Below are 19,013 nucleotides of genomic sequence, written 5' to 3'. Positions count from 1 at the left end.
ATCCAACTCATTTCTGAGCCTATTACATGTAGAATTTAAGCTAGTCAAGGGGGAAATCATTCATACACGTTAGTGTAGTTTTAGATGTAGAATTCTAGAGAGAGAGGCTCTTTCATTTCTCTAGATTAGGGTTCTTAGTCTTAGTTTTAGATCTAGATCTACTTTATCTTTTGTTTTAATTTTCCTTTTTACCTTTACTTGTTCTAGCATTTTACTCTTCTTGTAGTTCCTTTATATTGTTAATTTTAGTTTACGAATTCTTTTGTAGATCTCTTTTTCCTTTCAATGCAATTTATGATTTCCTTGTCTTCTTATAATTACTTTGGTTTCTATTGTTGATCTCTTGCTTTTGTAGTTATAGTTTCCTTCAATTATTGCAATTTATGTTATTTTACTTTGGTTGCCTTCTATGTGTTTGAGGAAATATTTCTTTTAGCCATGAGTTAGATTTTTCATCTCTTGGCTTGAGTTGAGTAATTAGAGACTCTTGAGTTATCAAACTCATTTGTTGATTGATAATTGGAAGTTGCTAGTTGACTTCAATGTCACTAAAGCTAGTCTTTCATTATGATTTGGCTAGTACTTGTGATCTCAAGTTGATATCCACTTGACTTTCCTTCATAGTTAGAGGTTAACTAAGTGGAGCAATGGACAATTCTTGTCACAATTGATGATAATTACTAGGATAGGACTTCTAGTTCTCATACCCTGTCAAGAGCTTTCATAGTTATTAGTTAATTTTTTTGCCATTTACATTTCTTGTTCCTTATTCCAAAAACCCCAAAACATACCTTCATAGCCAAACATGTACACTATAACAAAACATGTAGCGTTTACACAAGATCAAGTCAGTTTACATCCTCGTCATCCTACGTAGCTAATATTTACACGACACTCCCAGGGCCTGGCCCATACAAAAAGCCACTAAGCTGGCACCCAGGCTAGCCTAACCACTATATAGCTCCTAGCTCTCGGGTGTACTAACACAAGTGAGAGACTAACTATCAGATAATGTCAAACTAGAGTGTCATCAAAAGAATGCCCCTTTCCGCAGTCAAACTATATCTACACGTGGCCGTTCGGAGAATCATGGTGAGGCTCATCCATCTCCTCATCCTGCTCTATCTCTATCTCAGGATCCTCTTCCTCCTCATCGTCTGCAGCTACAGCTATACCCTCAGATCCACCAGAAGCACTACTGTCACTATGTACAAAACCATTCGTGAGCACAGGTTCGTTTGCGTATATAGGGGCTACCCCACCGTCCGGTAGTGCCGACTCATCAGGCTGTGGAAAGTCGGGGATCGGCTCAGGGGGAAAATCCCACTCTGGTGGTATCACAGGTACGTAGTCATCAGCTAACTCAGGCTCATCAGGAATGATAGGCTCAGGTACCGCCTCATTCAAAGGTTGAGCTGGTATAGGGTGCTCAGGATCATCAGGAAAAGGATGTCCAGATGCGTCAGGATGTAACCAGGATAAGGGAAAGTCGTAAGGAGCATCAGGGTCAAAATGTGGGCTAGACAGAGGATGTTGAAAAGCTCGATTAGGTAACGCATATCGTCTAATGCGAGGCTCCAATCCCATGATGAAGTAACTGTGATGTACCAGAATGTCGTAGACGTAAGGGTCCTCGAACTCATAGAAGATCACGCCCGTCTCCATCTGAGGGGGAGGAAGGGAGAGAAGGGGTAGGAACTGGGGAGTTCTTAGTAGGGTCGGGGTTGTTAGTTACGTTCATTTATTCGTTTTCGATTTGCAGATGGATAATAGAATACAGTAATGTAGTAAACAGAAGTTAAAAATAGATAGAAAAACAAAGAACAGAACACAAGCAGAAGAATAAGAAAATAAAGCACAGACATAACACTCGAGCAAACAAACATAAAGAAATAGATCAAACACAAGTAGGAATGCAACAGAGAATAATGCGCAGACAAGAATGATGCATGTCTAGTCCTAGTGCAGGTAATGAGCTCATTTGTCGGTTTTTACCCGCTCCGGACGTAACCCAGCATTACCAGCCGGATATGGCTTTCCTGTTGGCTATACCCCTGTGTACAGGAAATAACCCTTCTGCCACCACATGGTCCACTGCACGCAGGAAATAACACATCTGCCACTGCAGGGATGTAAGCCAAAACACCTTCTGTATACAGGAAATAACCCCTCTGCCACTACAGAAATGGAACAGGTTGTCACGGTACTCTGTAGCAGGAAATAACCCCTCTGCCTTACAGAAATAAAATATGGATCTGTACCGCAGGAAAGCGTTTCTCAGTGGTTGCACCATTATCTATTTGACTGCCACAATGCAGCAGATGAACATATAGATATCTCTGAGGTTTTCTTAATGCAACAAATGACCTCTCAATAGGTCCTCTGCTCTTTATCATATTACTTTCTTCGCTTTGTCTCTTTATTCTGCTCTGTTTGTTCTTTTCTCTGCGCTTCTTTACTTTATTCTGCTTTCTCTGTTTAACGTATGTATTTAAAGCTTATGTAAATTTCGGTATGATTAGTTAGCCTGCCCCAAGTATAGGTTCATTAAGTCTATACTGAAATAGTTTAACTTTTCACATAATACCTAACCCTATTCGCAATTCAAGGACTAACTACGTTACCCTAGTTCGTTCACTAGTCTCTGTCTATTTTTCTGTCATTAAAACTTTACAGACTTTTTCTTCGATTTTTATCTTTTCTTCAACTTTTTATATTTTATTTCTTTGCCTCACTAATATGTTTTTACCACTCCCTAAGTGTTTTATGAAGGTAATTATGAGATTCTGCGCTTAAAGTTGTCTTTCTAAAGCTTTTACAGAAAACTGCCTTTTCCGCATTATTTTATTATTTTTATTAAAATATTATTTTTATTAAAATATTTTTTTTAATTAAATATTATTATTTAATATTTTATCATTTTTTATTATTTTATAATTAAATTTTCGAAAATTAACTTACTTTTACTTTTAACCTTTAAAATTCACTTTTTACCACTCGTAACTTTTAATATTTCTACTTTTACCACCCTAACTTTCAGAAATTACCAAACAACCCCTAAAACACCAAAAATTTTACTTCCTTGCCCTTTTTAAGATATAAGGGCTGTTCTTCATTGTTCTTCATCACACTCAAAGTGTTCTTCATGTTCTTCATAAATTCTTCAGATTCTTTCTCTGTTTTTACCCATTTTTCAGTCTTTTCAGCAACCGATTTTTACCATAATTCAAAATAAAATTGCAGCCACTAAAACCCCATCTTTTCTACATGATTTCAACATAAATTGAACCTCAATTTAAGCTTAGGGTTTCGTTTTTCAAGCTTCCCAAGAACATGAACTTTAAAGCTTGAATTTCATCAAATTTTACCAAATTTTCACCAAGAATCAATCATATATGCAACCAATTTTTAGCACAGCCAAATAATACAACATTCACACAACTAAAACACAAATAATCAAGATTAATTTAGTGACACTCTACCTGGTCTTGCTGCTCCTAATTCAATCAAACTTTCAGGTGGTCCTTAAGCACTTTTTCCTCCTAAATCACATCAAGAAAACACATATTTAAACATGTTTCCTTGAAACCGAATCAAAAGAGAGATGGTGCAGCCAACTCACCTTGATCCCAGCCTTGATAAGTCATATGATCATGTAGAGAAAGAAGAGAGAATCATTCTGGTCGGATTGGAATTTTGATTTGAGTTTTAGTTCAGCAGAAATCAAGCTTTGAAAATTTGGAACTAAGAACTTTTCTCTCTTTTTCTCTCTACCTATTTTCGGCCACAAAGTGAAAATGAGCCAGCCTTGGGGGTTTTGGGGGTGTAGGGTGAGTTGTGATTGGTTGGCTTGGAGGTGGATTAAAATAATATTAAAATATCTCAGGTGTATAACTACTAAAACTAGATGTATCGGAACACTTGCAAAAACATCTCTAAAAATTATTTTCTGAGCTACTAGCATAAATGACACTAGTAACATATTTATTATGAGAATAAAACATGAATAATGAGGCCTTAGCATTGCTAAAGTCATCAAAGAATGCTGGTGCTAAGCTGCACCAGTAAATTGTGAACCCGGTTAAACCGGTTTTCTGTTTTTAACTAAAACTAATCAGGTAACCTTATAATATCATTCAAGAGGATTCTAATACTCATATAATGATAATATCATCCTATTATCTCTCTTCTCTCATAAATCAGGTCCGGTTTGTCAAACTGAGACTATTTACGAAAAACCTAATCAAAACTCCTAACCGATATAGTTCAAAAACTAGGTTCTTCGCGACCGCGTTATCGAGCTTATCTCGGAAAAGGTTCTAACTTACAGATGACATAATGACAATGAGGATTGAGATTCTTGATGATATATCAAAGGTTTTCCCCTTACTGATCTTCCGGAGAAATTCGTACTTTTAGAAAAGATCTCGTGTACTCGAAAATCGGGGTTGTTACATTCTACCCTCCTATCAAAAAATTTTGCCCTCAAAATTTCAGTTACCTGAGAATAAATGCAGGTAATTAGCTTTCATCTTATCTTCCAATTCCCAAGTGTGCTCTTCTTCTCCTCTTTGTCCCCAAGCTACTTTGACTAAGTGAACAGTCTTGCCTCTCAGCTGCTTATCACTTCTTTCTACGATCTGAACTGGTGATGCTTGATATGTTAAATCGTTTTGTAACTGTACTGTCTCTGGTTGTAAAATATGACTCTCGTCGGGAATATATTTCTTAAGTTGCGAGACATGAAAAACATCATGAAGGTTTGACAGATATGGAGGAAGGGCAACATGATAAGCTACTAGACCGACTCTTTTAAGTATTTGGAAAGGTCCTATGTATCGAGGGTTAAGTTTTTTAGTCTTAAGGGCTCTACCTATTCCAGTAGTCGGGGTTACTTTAAGAAAGACATGGTCTCCCTCACTAAACTCTAAGGGTCTACGTCTATTATCGGCATAGCTCTTTTGACGGCTCTGTGCTGTCTGGATCTTCTGGCGGATCCCCTTTATCTTCTCAGTAGTTTCTTGCACTAAGTCTGGACCTAAGACACTGGCTTCTCCGTCATCATTCCAACACAATGGTGTCTGACATCTTCTTCCATAGAGAGCTTCATATGGTGCCATCCCGATACTTTGTTTGTAACTGTTGTTGTAGACGAACTCGACCAACGGCAAATACCTATCCCAACTGCCCTGGTTATCCATTACACAAGATCTTAGCATGTCTTCCAATGTCTGGATTGTCCGCTCTGATTGTCCGTCTGTCTGAGGATGGTATGCTGTCCTCATATGCAATTCTGTTCCCAATGCTTTTTGGAAAGCTCCCCAGAATGTGGAAGTAAACCTCGGATCTCGACCTGAAACAATTGACGAAGGTATTCCGTGCAATCGTACGATTTCATGAATATATATCCGTGCTAGCCTTTCTAATGTATAGTCAACTCGAATCAGAAGGAAGTGCGTTGATTTTGTCAACCTGTCCACAATTACCCAAATGGCATCGTGTCCTGTTGAGGTCCTTGGCAATCCCGTGACAAAATCCATAGTGATCTGCTCCCATTTCCATTGTGGTATTTCTAAGGGTTGCAGGGTTCCTGATGGTTTCTGGTGTTCCACCTTCACCTTCTAGCAGGTTAAACATTTTGAGACATAATCAGCTACCTCTTTCTTCAAGCCCGGCCACCAGAACATTTGTTTTAAATCCTGATACATCTTTGTTACTCTAGGATGCATAGAAAATCTACTTTGATGAGCTTCTGCAAGAATCCTTCGCCGCAAATCTCCAGAGCTAGGCACACAAATTCTGTTCTTGTATCTCCAAAGGCTGCTACGATCTAGTCTTACAGCTTCTGGTTCCTCTACTTTCATCCGTCTCAGCATCGTCATCATTTCTGAATCCTGTCCTTGTGCTTGCTGAATCCTAATCTTAAAATCTGGTGTTATATGCAATTGGGCCAAACGGACTCCACTTGATGTCTCAGTCAAAGCCAACTTATGGTCCTCAAATTCCACGAGTAACTTTTCTTCCTTTATCACCATCCAAGAGATATTCAAATTCTTCCTGCTCAAAGCGTCTGCCACCACGTTCGCTTTTCCTGGGTGATAAATTAACTTAAAATCATAGTCCTTCAGGAACTCCATCCACCTTCGCTGTCGCATATTAAGATCCTTCTGGTCAAAGATATACTTTAAACTTTTGTGGTCAGAGAAAACTTCTAGTTGAGCGCCATACAAATAGTGTCTCCAGATCTTCAGAGCAAACACTACTGCAGCCAACTCTAAATCATGCGTCGGATAATTTCGTTCATGAGGTCTCATCTGCCGGAAAGCATAAGCCACCACATTTTTGTCTTGCATCAGCACACATCCAAGTCCTTTATGAGACGCGTCACAGTATACTTCAAAAGTTTTCTGCGGGTCGGGTAGTACTAATACAGGTGCAGTTGTTAACTTCTCCTTAAGCATCTTGAAACTTCTATCACACTCAGCCGTCCAAACGAACGGAACTTCCTTTCGTGTAAGGTAAGTCAGAGGTAAGGCTATCTGTGAAAACCATTTAATAAACCTCCTGTAATATCCAGCAAGTCCGAGAAAACTCCGAACTTCTGTAACGGTCGTAGGCTGTTCCCATTGCACTACTGCTTCAATTTTTGAAGGATCCACTGCAATTCCTCCCTGTGATATAAAATGTCCCAAAAATGCCACCTTCTCTGTCCAGAATTCGCACTTTAATAGTTTAGCATAGAGTCCTTAGTATCTGCAATACAGTCCTTAGATGCTCTTCATGCTCTCTTTCTGTCTTCGAATAGATGAGAATATCGTCTATGAAGACTACTACGAACTGATCAAGGTACGCACGGAAAATACAATTCATGTAATCCATGAATATCGTAGGAGCATTAGTTAGTCCAAACGACATAACCATATACTCATAGTGACCATATCGAGTTCTAAATGCAGCCTTCGGTATATCTGACTCTTTCACTCGAATCTGGTGATAGCCCGATCGCAAATCAATCTTCGAAAACACAGTTGCACCTTTTAACTGATCCATTAAATCATCTATTCATGGAAGTGGGTACTTGTTCTTGATAGTGACTTTATTTAGCTGTCGGTAATCTACACAAAGTAGCATTCCACCATCCTTCTTCTTTACTAGCAACACCAGGGCTCCCCAAGGTGATGCACTAGGACGAATAAATTTTTTTTCCAAGTAGCTCATCCAATTGCTTCTTCAACTCTGCAAGTTCCAGTGGTGACATCCGATACGGTGCTATGAAAATCGGTCCGGTTCCAGGTACAAGTTCAATGCTGAATTCTATCTCTCGCTGAGGAGGAAACTCAGGTATATCGTCCGGGAAAACATCAGGAAATTCCTTCACCACTTGAATTCGTTCTAAGCTTAGTTCACTATCATTCGAGCTAGCCGCTAATAGAACGTACCCCTCATAATCACTCCCATCTAATGTAACTCTTACAGAATTCAGATATAAAATATGAGACAGAAATGGTTTAATATCTAAACTATCAGACGGAATAATAGCAGTTCTTTCATAGCAATCAAGGAAAACATGATACTTAGATAACCAATCTAACCCTAGAATAACTTCTAAACCACATAGAGGCAAACAGATTAGATCATGTATAAAAGTTCTGTTCCTAATAGTGAATGGTACTTGCAGGCACACTAAACTAGTCAAAGCATTTCGGAATGCAGGTGTATGGACAATCAGATCAAAGTTCAACTCAGAGAAATCTAGTCCCAACTCACGAGCAACAGTTAAAGAAATAAAGGAATGCGATGCACCCGAATCATACAGTACAGTTAGAAATCGATCTTTGACAATACACTGGCCTTGGATCAGGGCGTCTGATTTCATAGCATCATCAGCAGTCATGGCAAACACTCGACCTTGTTGCTGGGTTCGTATTGGATTTCGAGAAAGTCCTTTTGGGCAACTCCTCGCCAAGTGTCCCGGTTCCCCACAATTGTAACAAGTAAATGTTCTGATTTGGCAAGGCCTGGTACCATGATCCTTTCCACACTGCCTACATGCAGTATTCATATGTGCCTGTTGAGGTCGTTTACCATTATCCTGCCTTGGTCTACCTCCGTTTCCACCCGTAGGGCGAGCAGGAACGTTACCAGCTTGTTGGTTCCTTCGCTGTGGCACACCAGGTGTCTTGAAGTTTGTCCTTCGTGGTTGCCAATTATAACTATTGTAGTTCCTTGGTGGAAATCCTTGACGACTTGCTTTAGAGGCACTTACCTTCTTAGCACATTCTTCCACTAACTTATACTTATTAACCAGCTCAGCAAAATTTCGTATCTCCAATGGAACTACTGAACTCATCAGATCCTCACGAAGGCCCCCTTCGAACTTCAAACACTTCCATTCTTCAAAGTCAGCAGGATTCCCTTGGCAGATCTTGGAGAAACGGCACAAGTCTTCAAACTTACGGGCATATTCTGCAATAGTTGTGTTACCCTGTTTCAGCTGCATAAGTTCCATCTCTTTAGCGTCACGAGCTGCCCTCGGAAAATACTTCTTATAAAATTCATCCTTAAAAGTATTCCAAGGAATATCGCCTTCATCTTGTTGCAACAGTCGCTGTATCCCCTGCCACCAATGCTCAGCTTCTCCTTCCAGCATATAAGTAGCAAACTCCACGTGTTGGCCTTCCGGAACATGCTGCGCTCGCAGTGATCGTTCAATAGCTCGAAACCAGTTGTCAGCATCCGTCACAACGAGTGTACCTTTAAACTTAGGCGGTTTAACCTTCAGAAAAGTCGCAAGGGTCATAGGTCTTTCGAAATGCCCCAAGTTATTCTCATCATTTCCACTATCTTCCCCATGCTCATTCTCATTCTGGTTTCTCACTCCAAGACGATCAACAGCCCTAGCCGCTGCTACTGCAGCCTCACGCACTGCCTCAGCCACAGCGTTCATGGTAGTCATAAACGTTTCCTATTCCCTCTCGTAGTTAACATTAGGAATTCCTTCCCGTACGCCTCGTCTCCGTGAACCCATCGTGGTCTTGTTCACACCAAACAATCATTATTAAGGTGATCAGTCTTAACACTTCAAGTCGAGTGTGAACACTCCCAGAATGAAAACACAGAGACAATCATGCAACACATATCACATAGATATCCTATAAGCATGAGACACACAACAGAGTATGCAATGAAGCATAGTCAGTCCACTCCCCAGGCTCTATTGGGAATGAACTGCTCTGATACCAACTTGTAACGACCCAACTCCCAGTATGCCATGGTCATACAAGAAGCTAAGTGTTACTAACCTATCCTTCCTAATTATTATTTATTATTTAATATAGGAGCCTGTTCCTTGTTAGAGCGATGCCAATTTTATGAGTAACTTTTTTTTTTGTTGCGGATGTTCAGGTAAGATAAACAAGCATACATTGAGAGTAATAGAAAAGCGGTATAAAGAAACATAGAAATACAGCTGATAATATACATCATGTACACTATAACAAAACATGTAGCGTTTACACAAGATCAAGTCAGTTTACATCCTCGTCATCCTACGTAGCTAATATTTACACGACACTCCCAGGGCCTGGCCCATACAAAAAGCCACTAAGTTGGCACCCAGGCTAGCCTAACCACTATATAGCTCCTAGCTCTCGGGTGTACTAACACAAGTGAGAGACTAACTATCAGATAATGTCAGACTAGAGTGTCATCAAAAGAATGCCCCTTTCCGCAGTCAAACTATATCTACACGTGGCCGTTCGGAGAATCATGGTGAGGCTCATCCATCTCCTCATCCTGCTCTATCTCTATCTCAGAATCCTCCTCCTCCTCATCGTCTGCAGCTACAGCTATACCCTCAGATCCACCAGAAGCACTACTGTCACTATGTTCAAAACCATTCGCGAGCACAGGTTCGTTTGCGTATATAGGGGCTACCCCATCGTCCGGTAGTGCCGGCTCATCAGGCTGTGGAAAGTCGGGGATCGGCTTAGGGGGAAAATCCCACTCTGGTGGTATCACAAGTACGTAGTCATCAGCTAACTCAGGCTCATCAGGAATGATAGGCTCAGGTACCGCCTCATTCAAAGGTTGAGCTGGTATAGGGTGCTCAGGATCATCAGGAAAAGGATGTCCAGATGCGTCAGGATGTAACCAGGATAAGGGAAAGTCGTAAGGAGCATCAGGGTCAAAATGCGGGCTAGACAGAGGATGTTGAAAAGCTCGATTAGGTAACGCATATCGTCTAATGCGAGGCTCCAATCCCATGATGAAGTAACTGTGATGTACCAGAATGTCGTAGATGTAAGGGTCCTCGAACTCATAGAAGATCACGCCCGTCTCCATCTGAGGGGGAGGAAGGGAGACAAGGGGTAGGAACTGGGGAGTTCTTAGTAGGGTCGGGGTTGTTAGTTACGTTCATTTATTCGTTTTCGATTTGCAGATGGATAATAGAATACAGTAATGTAGTAAACAGAAGTTAAAAATAGATAGAAAAACAAAGAACAGAACACAAGCAGAAGAATAAGAAAATAAAGCACAGACATAACACTCGAGCAAACAAACATAAAGAAATAGATCAAACACAAGTAGGAATGCAACAGAGAATAATGCGCAGACAAGAATGATGCATGTCTAGTCCTAGTGCAGGTAATGAGCTCATTTGTCGGTTTCTACCCGCTCCCGACGTAACCCAGCATTACCAGCCGGATATGGCTTTCCTGTTGGCTATACCCCTGTGTACAGGAAATAACCCTTCTGCCACCACAGGGTCCACTGCACGCAGGAAATAACACATCTTCCACTGCAAGGATGTATGCCAAAACACCTTCTGTATACAGGAAATAACCCCTCTGCCACTACAGAAATGGAACAGGTGGTCACGGTACTCTGTAGCAGGAAATAACCCCTCTGCCTTACAGAAATAAAATATGGATCTGTACCGCAGGAAAGCGTTTCTCAGTGGTTGCACCATTATCTATTTGACTGCCACAATGCAGCAGATGAACATATAGATATCTCTGAGGTTTCCTTAATGCAACAAATGACCTCTCAATAGGTCCTCTGCTCTTTATCATATTACTTTCTTCGCTTTGTCTCTTTATTCTGCTCTGTTTGTTCTTTTCTCTGCGCTTCTTTACTTTATTCTGCTTTCTCTGTTTAACGTATGTATTTAAAGCTTATGTAAATTTCGGTATGATTAGTTAGCCTGCCCCAAGTATAGGTTCATTAAGTCTATACTGAAACAGTTTAACTTTTCACATAATACCTAACCCTATTCGCAACTCAAGGACTAACTACGTTACCCTAGTTCGTTCACTAGTCTCTATCTATTTTTCTATCATTAAAACTTTACAGACTTTTTCTTCGATTTTTATCTTTTCTTCAACTTTTTATATTTTATTTCTTTGCCTCACTAATATGTTTTTACCACTCCCCAAGTGTTTTATGAAGGTAATTATGAGATTCTGCGCTTAAAGTTGTCTTTCTAAAGCTTTTACAGAAAACTGCCTTTTTCGCATTATTTTATTATTTTTATTAAAATATTATTTTTAATTAAATGTTATTATTTAATATTTTATCATTTTTTATTATTTTATAATTAAATTTTCGAAAATTAACTTACTTTTACTTTTAACCTTTAAAATTCACTTTTTACCACCCGTAACTTTTAATATTTCTACTTTTACCACCCTAACTTTCAGAAATTACCAAACAACCCCTAAAACACCAAAAATTTTACTTCCTTGCCCTTTTTAAGATCTAAGGGCTGTTCTTCATTGTTCTTCATCACACTCAAAGTGTTCTTCATGTTCTTCATAAATTCTTCAGATTCTTTCTCTGTTTTTACCCATTTTTCAGTCTTTTCAGCAACCGATTTTTACCATAATTCAAAATAAAATTGCAGCCACTAAAACCCCATCTTTTCTACATGATTTCAACATAAACTGAACCTCAATTTAAGCTTAGGGTTTCGTTTTTCCAGCTGCCCAAGAACATGAACTTTAAAGCTTGAATTTCATCAAATTTTACCAAATTTTCACCAAGAATCAATCATATATGCAACCAATTTTTAGCACAGCCAAATAATACAACATTCACACAACTAAAACACAAATAATCAAGATTAATTTCGTGACACTCTACCTGGTCTTGCTGCTCCTAATTCAATCAAACTTTCAGGTGGTCCTTAAGCACTTTTTCCTCCTAAATCACATCAAGAAAACACATATTTAAACATGTTTCCTTGAAACCGAATCAAAAGAGAGATGGTGCAGCCAACTCACCTTGATCCCAGCCTTGATAATTCATATGATCATGTAGAGAAAGAAGAGAGAATCATTCTGGTCGGATTGGAATTTTGATTTGAGTTTTAGTTCAGCAGAAATCAAGCTTTGAAGATTTGGAACTAAGAACTTTTCTCTCTTTTTATCTCTACCTATTTTCGGCCACAAAGTGAAAATGAGCCAGCCTTGGGGGTTTTGGGGGTGTAGGGTGAGTTGTGATTGGTTGGCTTGGAGGTGGATTAAAATAATATTAAAATATCTCATTTGTATAACTACTAAAACTAGATGTATCGGAACACTTGCAAAAACATCTCTAAAAATTATTTTCTGAGCTACTAGCATAAATGACACTAGTAACATATTTATTATGAGAATAAAACATGAATAATGAGGCCTTAGCATTGCTAAAGTCATCAAAGAATGCTGGTGCTAAGCTGCACCAGTAAATTGTGAACCCGGTTAAACCGGTTTTCTGTTTTTAACTAAAACTGATCAGGTAACCTTATAATATCATTCAAGAGGCTTCTAATACTCATATAATGATAATATCATCCTATTATCTCTCTTCTCTCATAAATCAGGTCCGGTTTGTCAAACTGAGACTATTTAAGAAAAACCGAATCAAAACTCCTAACCGATACAGTTCAAAAACTAGGTTATTCGCGACCGCGTTATCGAGCTTATCTCGGAAAAGGTTCTAACTTACAGATGACATAATGACAATGAGGATTGAGATTCTTGATGATATATCAAAGGTTTTCCCCTTACTGATCTTCCGGAGAAATTCGTACTTTCAGAAAAGATCTCGCGTACTCGAAAATCGGGGTTGTTACATTCTACCCTCCTATCAGAAAATTTTGCCCTCAAAATTTCAGTTACCTGAGAATAAATGCAGGTAATTAGCTTTCATCTTATCTTCCAATTCCCAAGTGTGCTCTTCTTCTCCTCTTTGTCCCCAAGCTACTTTGACTAAGTGAACAGTCTTGCCTCTCAGCTGCTTATCACTTCTTTCTACGATCTGAACTGGTGTTGCTTGATATGTCAAATCGTTTTGTAACTGTACTGTCTCTGGTTGTAAAATATGACTCTCGTCGGGAATATATTTCTTAAGTTGCGAGACATGAAAAACATCATGAAGGTTTGACAGATATGGAGGAAGGGCTACTTGATAAGCTACTAGACCGACTCTTTTAAGTATTTGGAAAGGTCCTATGTATCGAGGGTTAAGTTTTTTAGTCTTAAGGGCTCTACCTATTCCAGTAGTCGGGGTTACTTTAAGAAAGACATGGTCTCCCTCACTAAACTCTAAGGGTCTACGTCTATTATCGGCATAGCTCTTTTGACGGCTCTGTGCTGTCTGGATCTTCTGGCGGATCCCCTTTATCTTCTCAGTAGTTTCTTGCACTAAGTCTGGACCTAAGACACTGGCTTCTCCGTCATCATTCCCACACAATGGTGTCTGACATCTTCTTCCATAGAGAGCTTCATATGGTGCCATCCCGATACTTTGTTTGTAACTGTTGTTGTAGACGAACTCGACCAATGGCAAATACCTATCCCAACTGCCCTGGTTATCCATCACACAAGATCTTAGCATGTCTTCCAATGTCTGGATTGTCCGCTCTGATTGTCCGTCTGTCTGAGGATGGTATGCTGTCCTCATATGCAATTCTGTTCCCAATGCTTTTTGGAAAGCTCCCCAGAATGTGGAAGTAAACCTCGGATCTCGATCTGAAACAATTGACGAAGGTATTCCGTGCAATCATACGATTTCTTGAATATATATCCGTGCTAGCCTTTCTAATGTATAGTCAAATCGAATCAGAAGGAAGTGCGCTGATTTTGTCAACCTGTCCACAATTACCCAAATGGCTTCGTGTCCTGTTGAGGTCCTTGGCAATTCCGTGACAAAATCCATAGTGATCTGCTCCCATTTCCATTGTGGTATTTCTAAGGGTTGCAGGGTTCCTGATGGTTTCTGGTGTTCCACCTTCACCTTCTAGCAGGTTAAACATTTTGAGACATAATCAGCTACCTCTTTCTTCAAGCCCGGCCACCAGAACATTTGTTTTAAATCCTGATACATCTTTGTTACTCTAGGATGCATAGAAAATCTAATTTGATGAGCTTCTGAAAGAATCCTTCGCCGCGAATCTCCAGAGCTAGGCACACAAATTCTGTTCTTGTGTCTCCAGAGGCTGCTACGATCTAGTCTTACAGCTTCTGGTTCCTCTACTTTCATTCGTCTCAGCATCGTCATCATTTCTGAATCCTGTGCTTGTGCTTGCTGAATCCTAATCTTTAAATCTGGTGTTATATGCAATTGGGCCAAACGAACTCCACTTGATGTCTCAGTCAAAGCCAACTTAAGGTCCTCAAATTCCACGAGTAACTTTTCTTCCTTTATCACCATCCAAGAGATATTCAAATTCTTCCTCCTCAAAGCGTCTGCCACCACGTTCGCTTTTCCTGGGTGATAAATTAACTTAAAATCATAGTCCTTCAGGAACACCATCCACCTTCGCTGTCGCATATTAAGATCTTTCTGGTCAAAGATATACTTTAAACTTTTGTGGTCAGAGAAAACTTCTAGTTGAGTGCCATACAAATAGTGTCTCCAGATCTTCAGAGCAAACACTACTGCAGCCAACTCTAAATCATGCGTCGGATAATTTCGTTCATGAGGTCTCAGCTGCCGGGAATCATAAGCCACCACATTTTTGTCTTGCATCAGCACACATCCAAGTCCTTTATGAGAGGCGTCACAGTATACTTCAAAAGTTTTCTGCGGGTCGGGTAGTACTAATACAGGTGCAGTTGTTAATGTCTCCTTAAGCATCTTGAAACTTCTATCACACTTAGCCGTCCAAACGAACGGAACTTCCTTTCGTGTAAGGTAAGTCAGAGGTAAGGCTATCTGTGAAAACCCTTTAATAAACCTCCTGTAATATCCAGCAAGTCCGAGAAAACTCCGAACTTCTGTAACGGTCGTAGGTGGTTCCCATTGCACTACTGCTTCAATTTTTGAAGGATCCACTGCAATTCCTCCCTGTGATATAACATGTCCCAAAAATGCCACCTTCTCTGTCCAGAATTCGCACTTTGATAGTTTAGCATATAACTTCCGAGTCCTTAGTATCTGCAATTGATGAGCGGATATTTTATACGCTTTTTGGGGTTAATTTCATATAGTTTTGAGTATGTTCTAGTTAGTTTTTAGTTTATTTCTAGTAGTTTTTAGGAAAAATTCATATTTCTAGACTTTACTATGAGTTGTGTGTTTTTCTATAATTTCAGGTATTTTTCTGGCTGAAATTGAAGGAGCTGAGCAAAAATCTGATTCAGGCTGAAAAAGGACTGCTGATGCTGTTGGATTCTGACCTCCCTGCACTCAAAGTGGATTTTCTGGAGCTACAGAACTCGAAATGGCGTGCTTCCAATTGCGTTGGAAAGTAGACATCCAGGGCTTTCCAGAAATATATAATAGTCCATACTTTGCACAAGGATAGACGACGTAAACTGGCATTCAACGCCAGTCCTCTGCCCAATTCTGGCGTCCAGCGCCAGAAAAGGATCAAAAACTGGCGTTCAACTCCACAAATGGCCTCTGCACGTGGATTGCTTAAAGTCTCAGCCCCAGCACACACCAAGTGGGCCCCAGCACACTAAGTGGGCCCCAGAAGTGGATCTCTGCATCATCCATCATAGTCCACTCATATTTTGTAACCCTAGGCTACTAGTTTAGTATTTAAACAACTTTTAGAGACTTATTTTGTATCTCATGACATTTCAGATCTAAACTTTGTATTCTCTGACGGCATGAGTCTCTAAACCCCATTGTTGGGGGTGAGGAGCTCTGCTGTGTCTCAATGAATTAATGCAAGTATTCCTGTTTTCCATTCAAACACGCTTGTTCCTATCTAAGATGTTCATTCGCACTTAACTGTGATGAAGGTGATGATCTGTGACATTCATCACCTTCCTCAAACCATGAACGTGTGCCTGACAACCACCTCCGTTCTATATCCGATTGAATGAGTATCTCTTAGATTCTTTAATCAGAATCTCCGTGGTATAAGCTAGAACTGATGGCGGCATTCATGAGAATCCGGAAAGTCTAAGCCTTGTCTGTGGCATTCCGAGTAGGATTCAAGGATTGAATGACTGTGACGAGCTTCAAACTCCTGAAGGCTGGGCGTTAGTGACAGACGCAAAAGGATAGTAAACACTATTCCAACCAGATCGAGAACCAACCGGTGATTAGCCGTGCTGTGACAGAGCGCGTGAGCGTAGTTTTCACTGGAAGGATGGAAGGTAGCCATTGACAACGGTGATCCACCAACACACAGCTTGCCATAGGAGGACGTGCGTGTGTGAATAAGAAGACAGAGGAAAGCAGAGATTCAGAAGACAAAGCATCTCCAAAACTCCAACATATTCTCCATTACTACACAACAAGTAACTTTTAATTTATGCTCTACTGGTTATTCATAATTCAACTGATAAACATAATTGACTTCCTGACTAAGATTTACAAGATAACCATAGATTGCTTCAAACCAACAATCTCTGTGGGATTCGACCCTTACTCACGTAAGGTATTACTTGGACGACCCAGTGCACTTGCTGGTTAGTGGTACGCGTTGTGAAAAGTGTGATTCGCAATTCGTGCTACCAAGTTTTTGGCGCCGTTGCCGGGGATTGTTCGTGTTTGAACAACTGACGGATTATTTTGTTGCTTAGATTAGGAAAAATCTTCTCTTTTTTTGGTTTAGAGTCTTTTATTATTTATCCCTTGTTAAAACACTTTAAATTTATAGCTCAGTTAATTAGAACGTGGTGTTTATGTTCATAGTAATTGGCTATCATATTTTAAAAAAAAACCTTTTTCAAAAATAATTTTTCTATTAATAAGGTCCCATAACTCATTTGGCTAGAACATTAATTTGATTGGGTTAGAATCTTTTATACTCTTTTTAAAACCTTCTTTTTCAAAAATAATTTTTCTATTAAATCCTGTGCCAAACTTTAATAAGGTCCCATAACTCATTTGGCTAGAACATTAATTTGATTGGGTTAGAATCTTTTATACTCTTTTTAAAACCTTCTTTTTCAAAAATAATTTTTTCTATTAAATCTTGTGCCAAACTTCAAGTTTGGTGTTTTCTTGTTGATTCCCCTTTGATTTTCGAAAATTTTGGTTTGGTTTTCTAAAAATTTTAAGTTTGGTGTTCTTCCTTCATGTTCTTGTGTTCTTGTGAGTCTTCAAAGTGTTCTTGAGTTTCCTTGTGTCTTGATCTTAAAATTTTTAAGTTTGGTGTTCCTTGGTGTTTTCCCTCCAAATTTTTCGAAAACAAGGAGCATTAGATCTAAAAAATTTTAAATCTTGTACTATCTTATTGTTTTTCTCTCTCCTCACTAAATTCAAAAATATCTTTTCAAAATATCTCTTCTAACTTCCTAACTTCTTATCTTTTCAAATTTGTTTTCAACTAACTAACTAACTTTTTGTTTGTTTCTTATCTTTTTCAAAACCACCTAACTAACTCTCTCTCTCTAATTTTCGAAAATATCTTCCCTCTTTTTCAAAAATTTCGTTTTTTTTAACTAATTATTTTTAATTTTTTTTACGAAAAAAAAAAATTTATAATTTTCAAAATTCAAATTCTTTTTAGTTATTTTATTTTATTTAAGTATTTACTTCTTATAAAATAAAATAAATAAAAAAGATAAATCAGTCCAAGTTATATCCATAGAAATCCATCATGGACATAAGTGGAAATGAACAGTCCAGGAGGACTCTGGGGTCATATTCTAACCCCTCTACTGCTTCATATGGGAGTAGCATATGCATACCCTCCATTGGAGTTAGTAGCTTTGAGTTGAATCCTCAGCTCATTATCATGGTGCAGCAAAGTTGCCAGTATTCCGGTCTTCCACAGGAAGAACCTACAGAGTTTCTGGCACAATTTTTACAAATTGCTGACACAGTACATGATAAGGAAATAGATCAGGATGTCTACAGACTATTACTGTTTCCATTTGCTGTAAAAGATCAAGCCAAGAGGTGGTTAAATAACCAACCTAAGGCCAGCATAAGAACATGGAAACAGCTGACAGAAAAATTCCTGAATCAATATTTCCCTCCAAAAAGGATGACACAGCTAAGTCTGGACATCCAAGGCTTTAAACAAGGAGATAATGAATCTCTTTATGATGCCTGGGAGAGATACAGAGAGATGCTACGAAAATGCCCCTCTGAAATGTTTTCAGAGTGGGTTCAGTTAGACATCTTCTACTATGGGCTTGCAGAAGGAGCTCAAATGTCTTTAGATTACTCAGCTGGTGGATCTATCCATATGAGAAAGACAATTGAAGAATCTCAAGAGCTCATTGATACAGTTGCCAGGAATTAGCATCTGTATCTAAGCAGCAACCCTTCCATGAATGAAGAGGTTAAAACAGTAACTGCTGAATTCAGTACTGTAAAACAAGCTGCTGAATTCAATCAGCAATTAGATTTTCTAACAAAGCAGCTAGCTGAATTCAAAGACAGGTTACAGGAAACAAGGATAGCTAATATACATATGGAAGAACAGTTTAAGCAAACAAAGCAGCAGCTATCAAAGCAAATAGCAGAAGAATGCCAAGCAGTTCAATTAAGAAGTGGGAAAACATTAAATACCCCACCTCAAGGCATCAAAAATTCAAGAAATAAGCAACCCACCA

The 19,013-nt window shown here is 39.1% G+C and overlaps 2 protein-coding genes across 2 annotated transcripts; both read right to left on the bottom strand.

Moving 5' to 3' along the window:
* Positions 1–1,065: 1,065 nt before the first annotated feature.
* LOC148553351 (uncharacterized) lies at positions 1,066–1,665 on the bottom strand. Its single transcript, XM_088492975.1, has one exon. It carries the CDS (start codon positions 1,663–1,665, stop codon positions 1,066–1,068), a length of 600 nt encoding a protein of 199 aa, XP_088349101.1.
* Positions 1,666–5,433: 3,768 nt separating this feature from the next.
* LOC148553350 (uncharacterized) lies at positions 5,434–8,956 on the bottom strand. Its single transcript, XM_088494810.1, has 5 exons — positions 8,879–8,956; positions 8,687–8,776; positions 8,026–8,617; positions 6,432–6,706; positions 5,434–5,472 (listed from the first exon to the last, which is right to left on the bottom strand). The coding sequence occupies exons 1-5, from the start codon at positions 8,954–8,956 to the stop codon at positions 5,434–5,436; spliced, it is 1,074 nt and encodes a 357-aa protein (XP_088350936.1).
* Positions 8,957–19,013: the final 10,057 nt, after the last annotated feature.

Source organism: Arachis ipaensis, chromosome B7, assembly GCF_059453495.1.
Source record: "Arachis ipaensis isolate K30076 ecotype BB chromosome B7, ASM5945349v1, whole genome shotgun sequence".
Taxonomy (NCBI): Eukaryota; Viridiplantae; Streptophyta; class Magnoliopsida; order Fabales; family Fabaceae; genus Arachis; species Arachis ipaensis.
The sequence above is the reverse complement of the archived record's forward strand: the minus strand, read 5'-3'. Positions and strand labels throughout refer to the sequence as shown.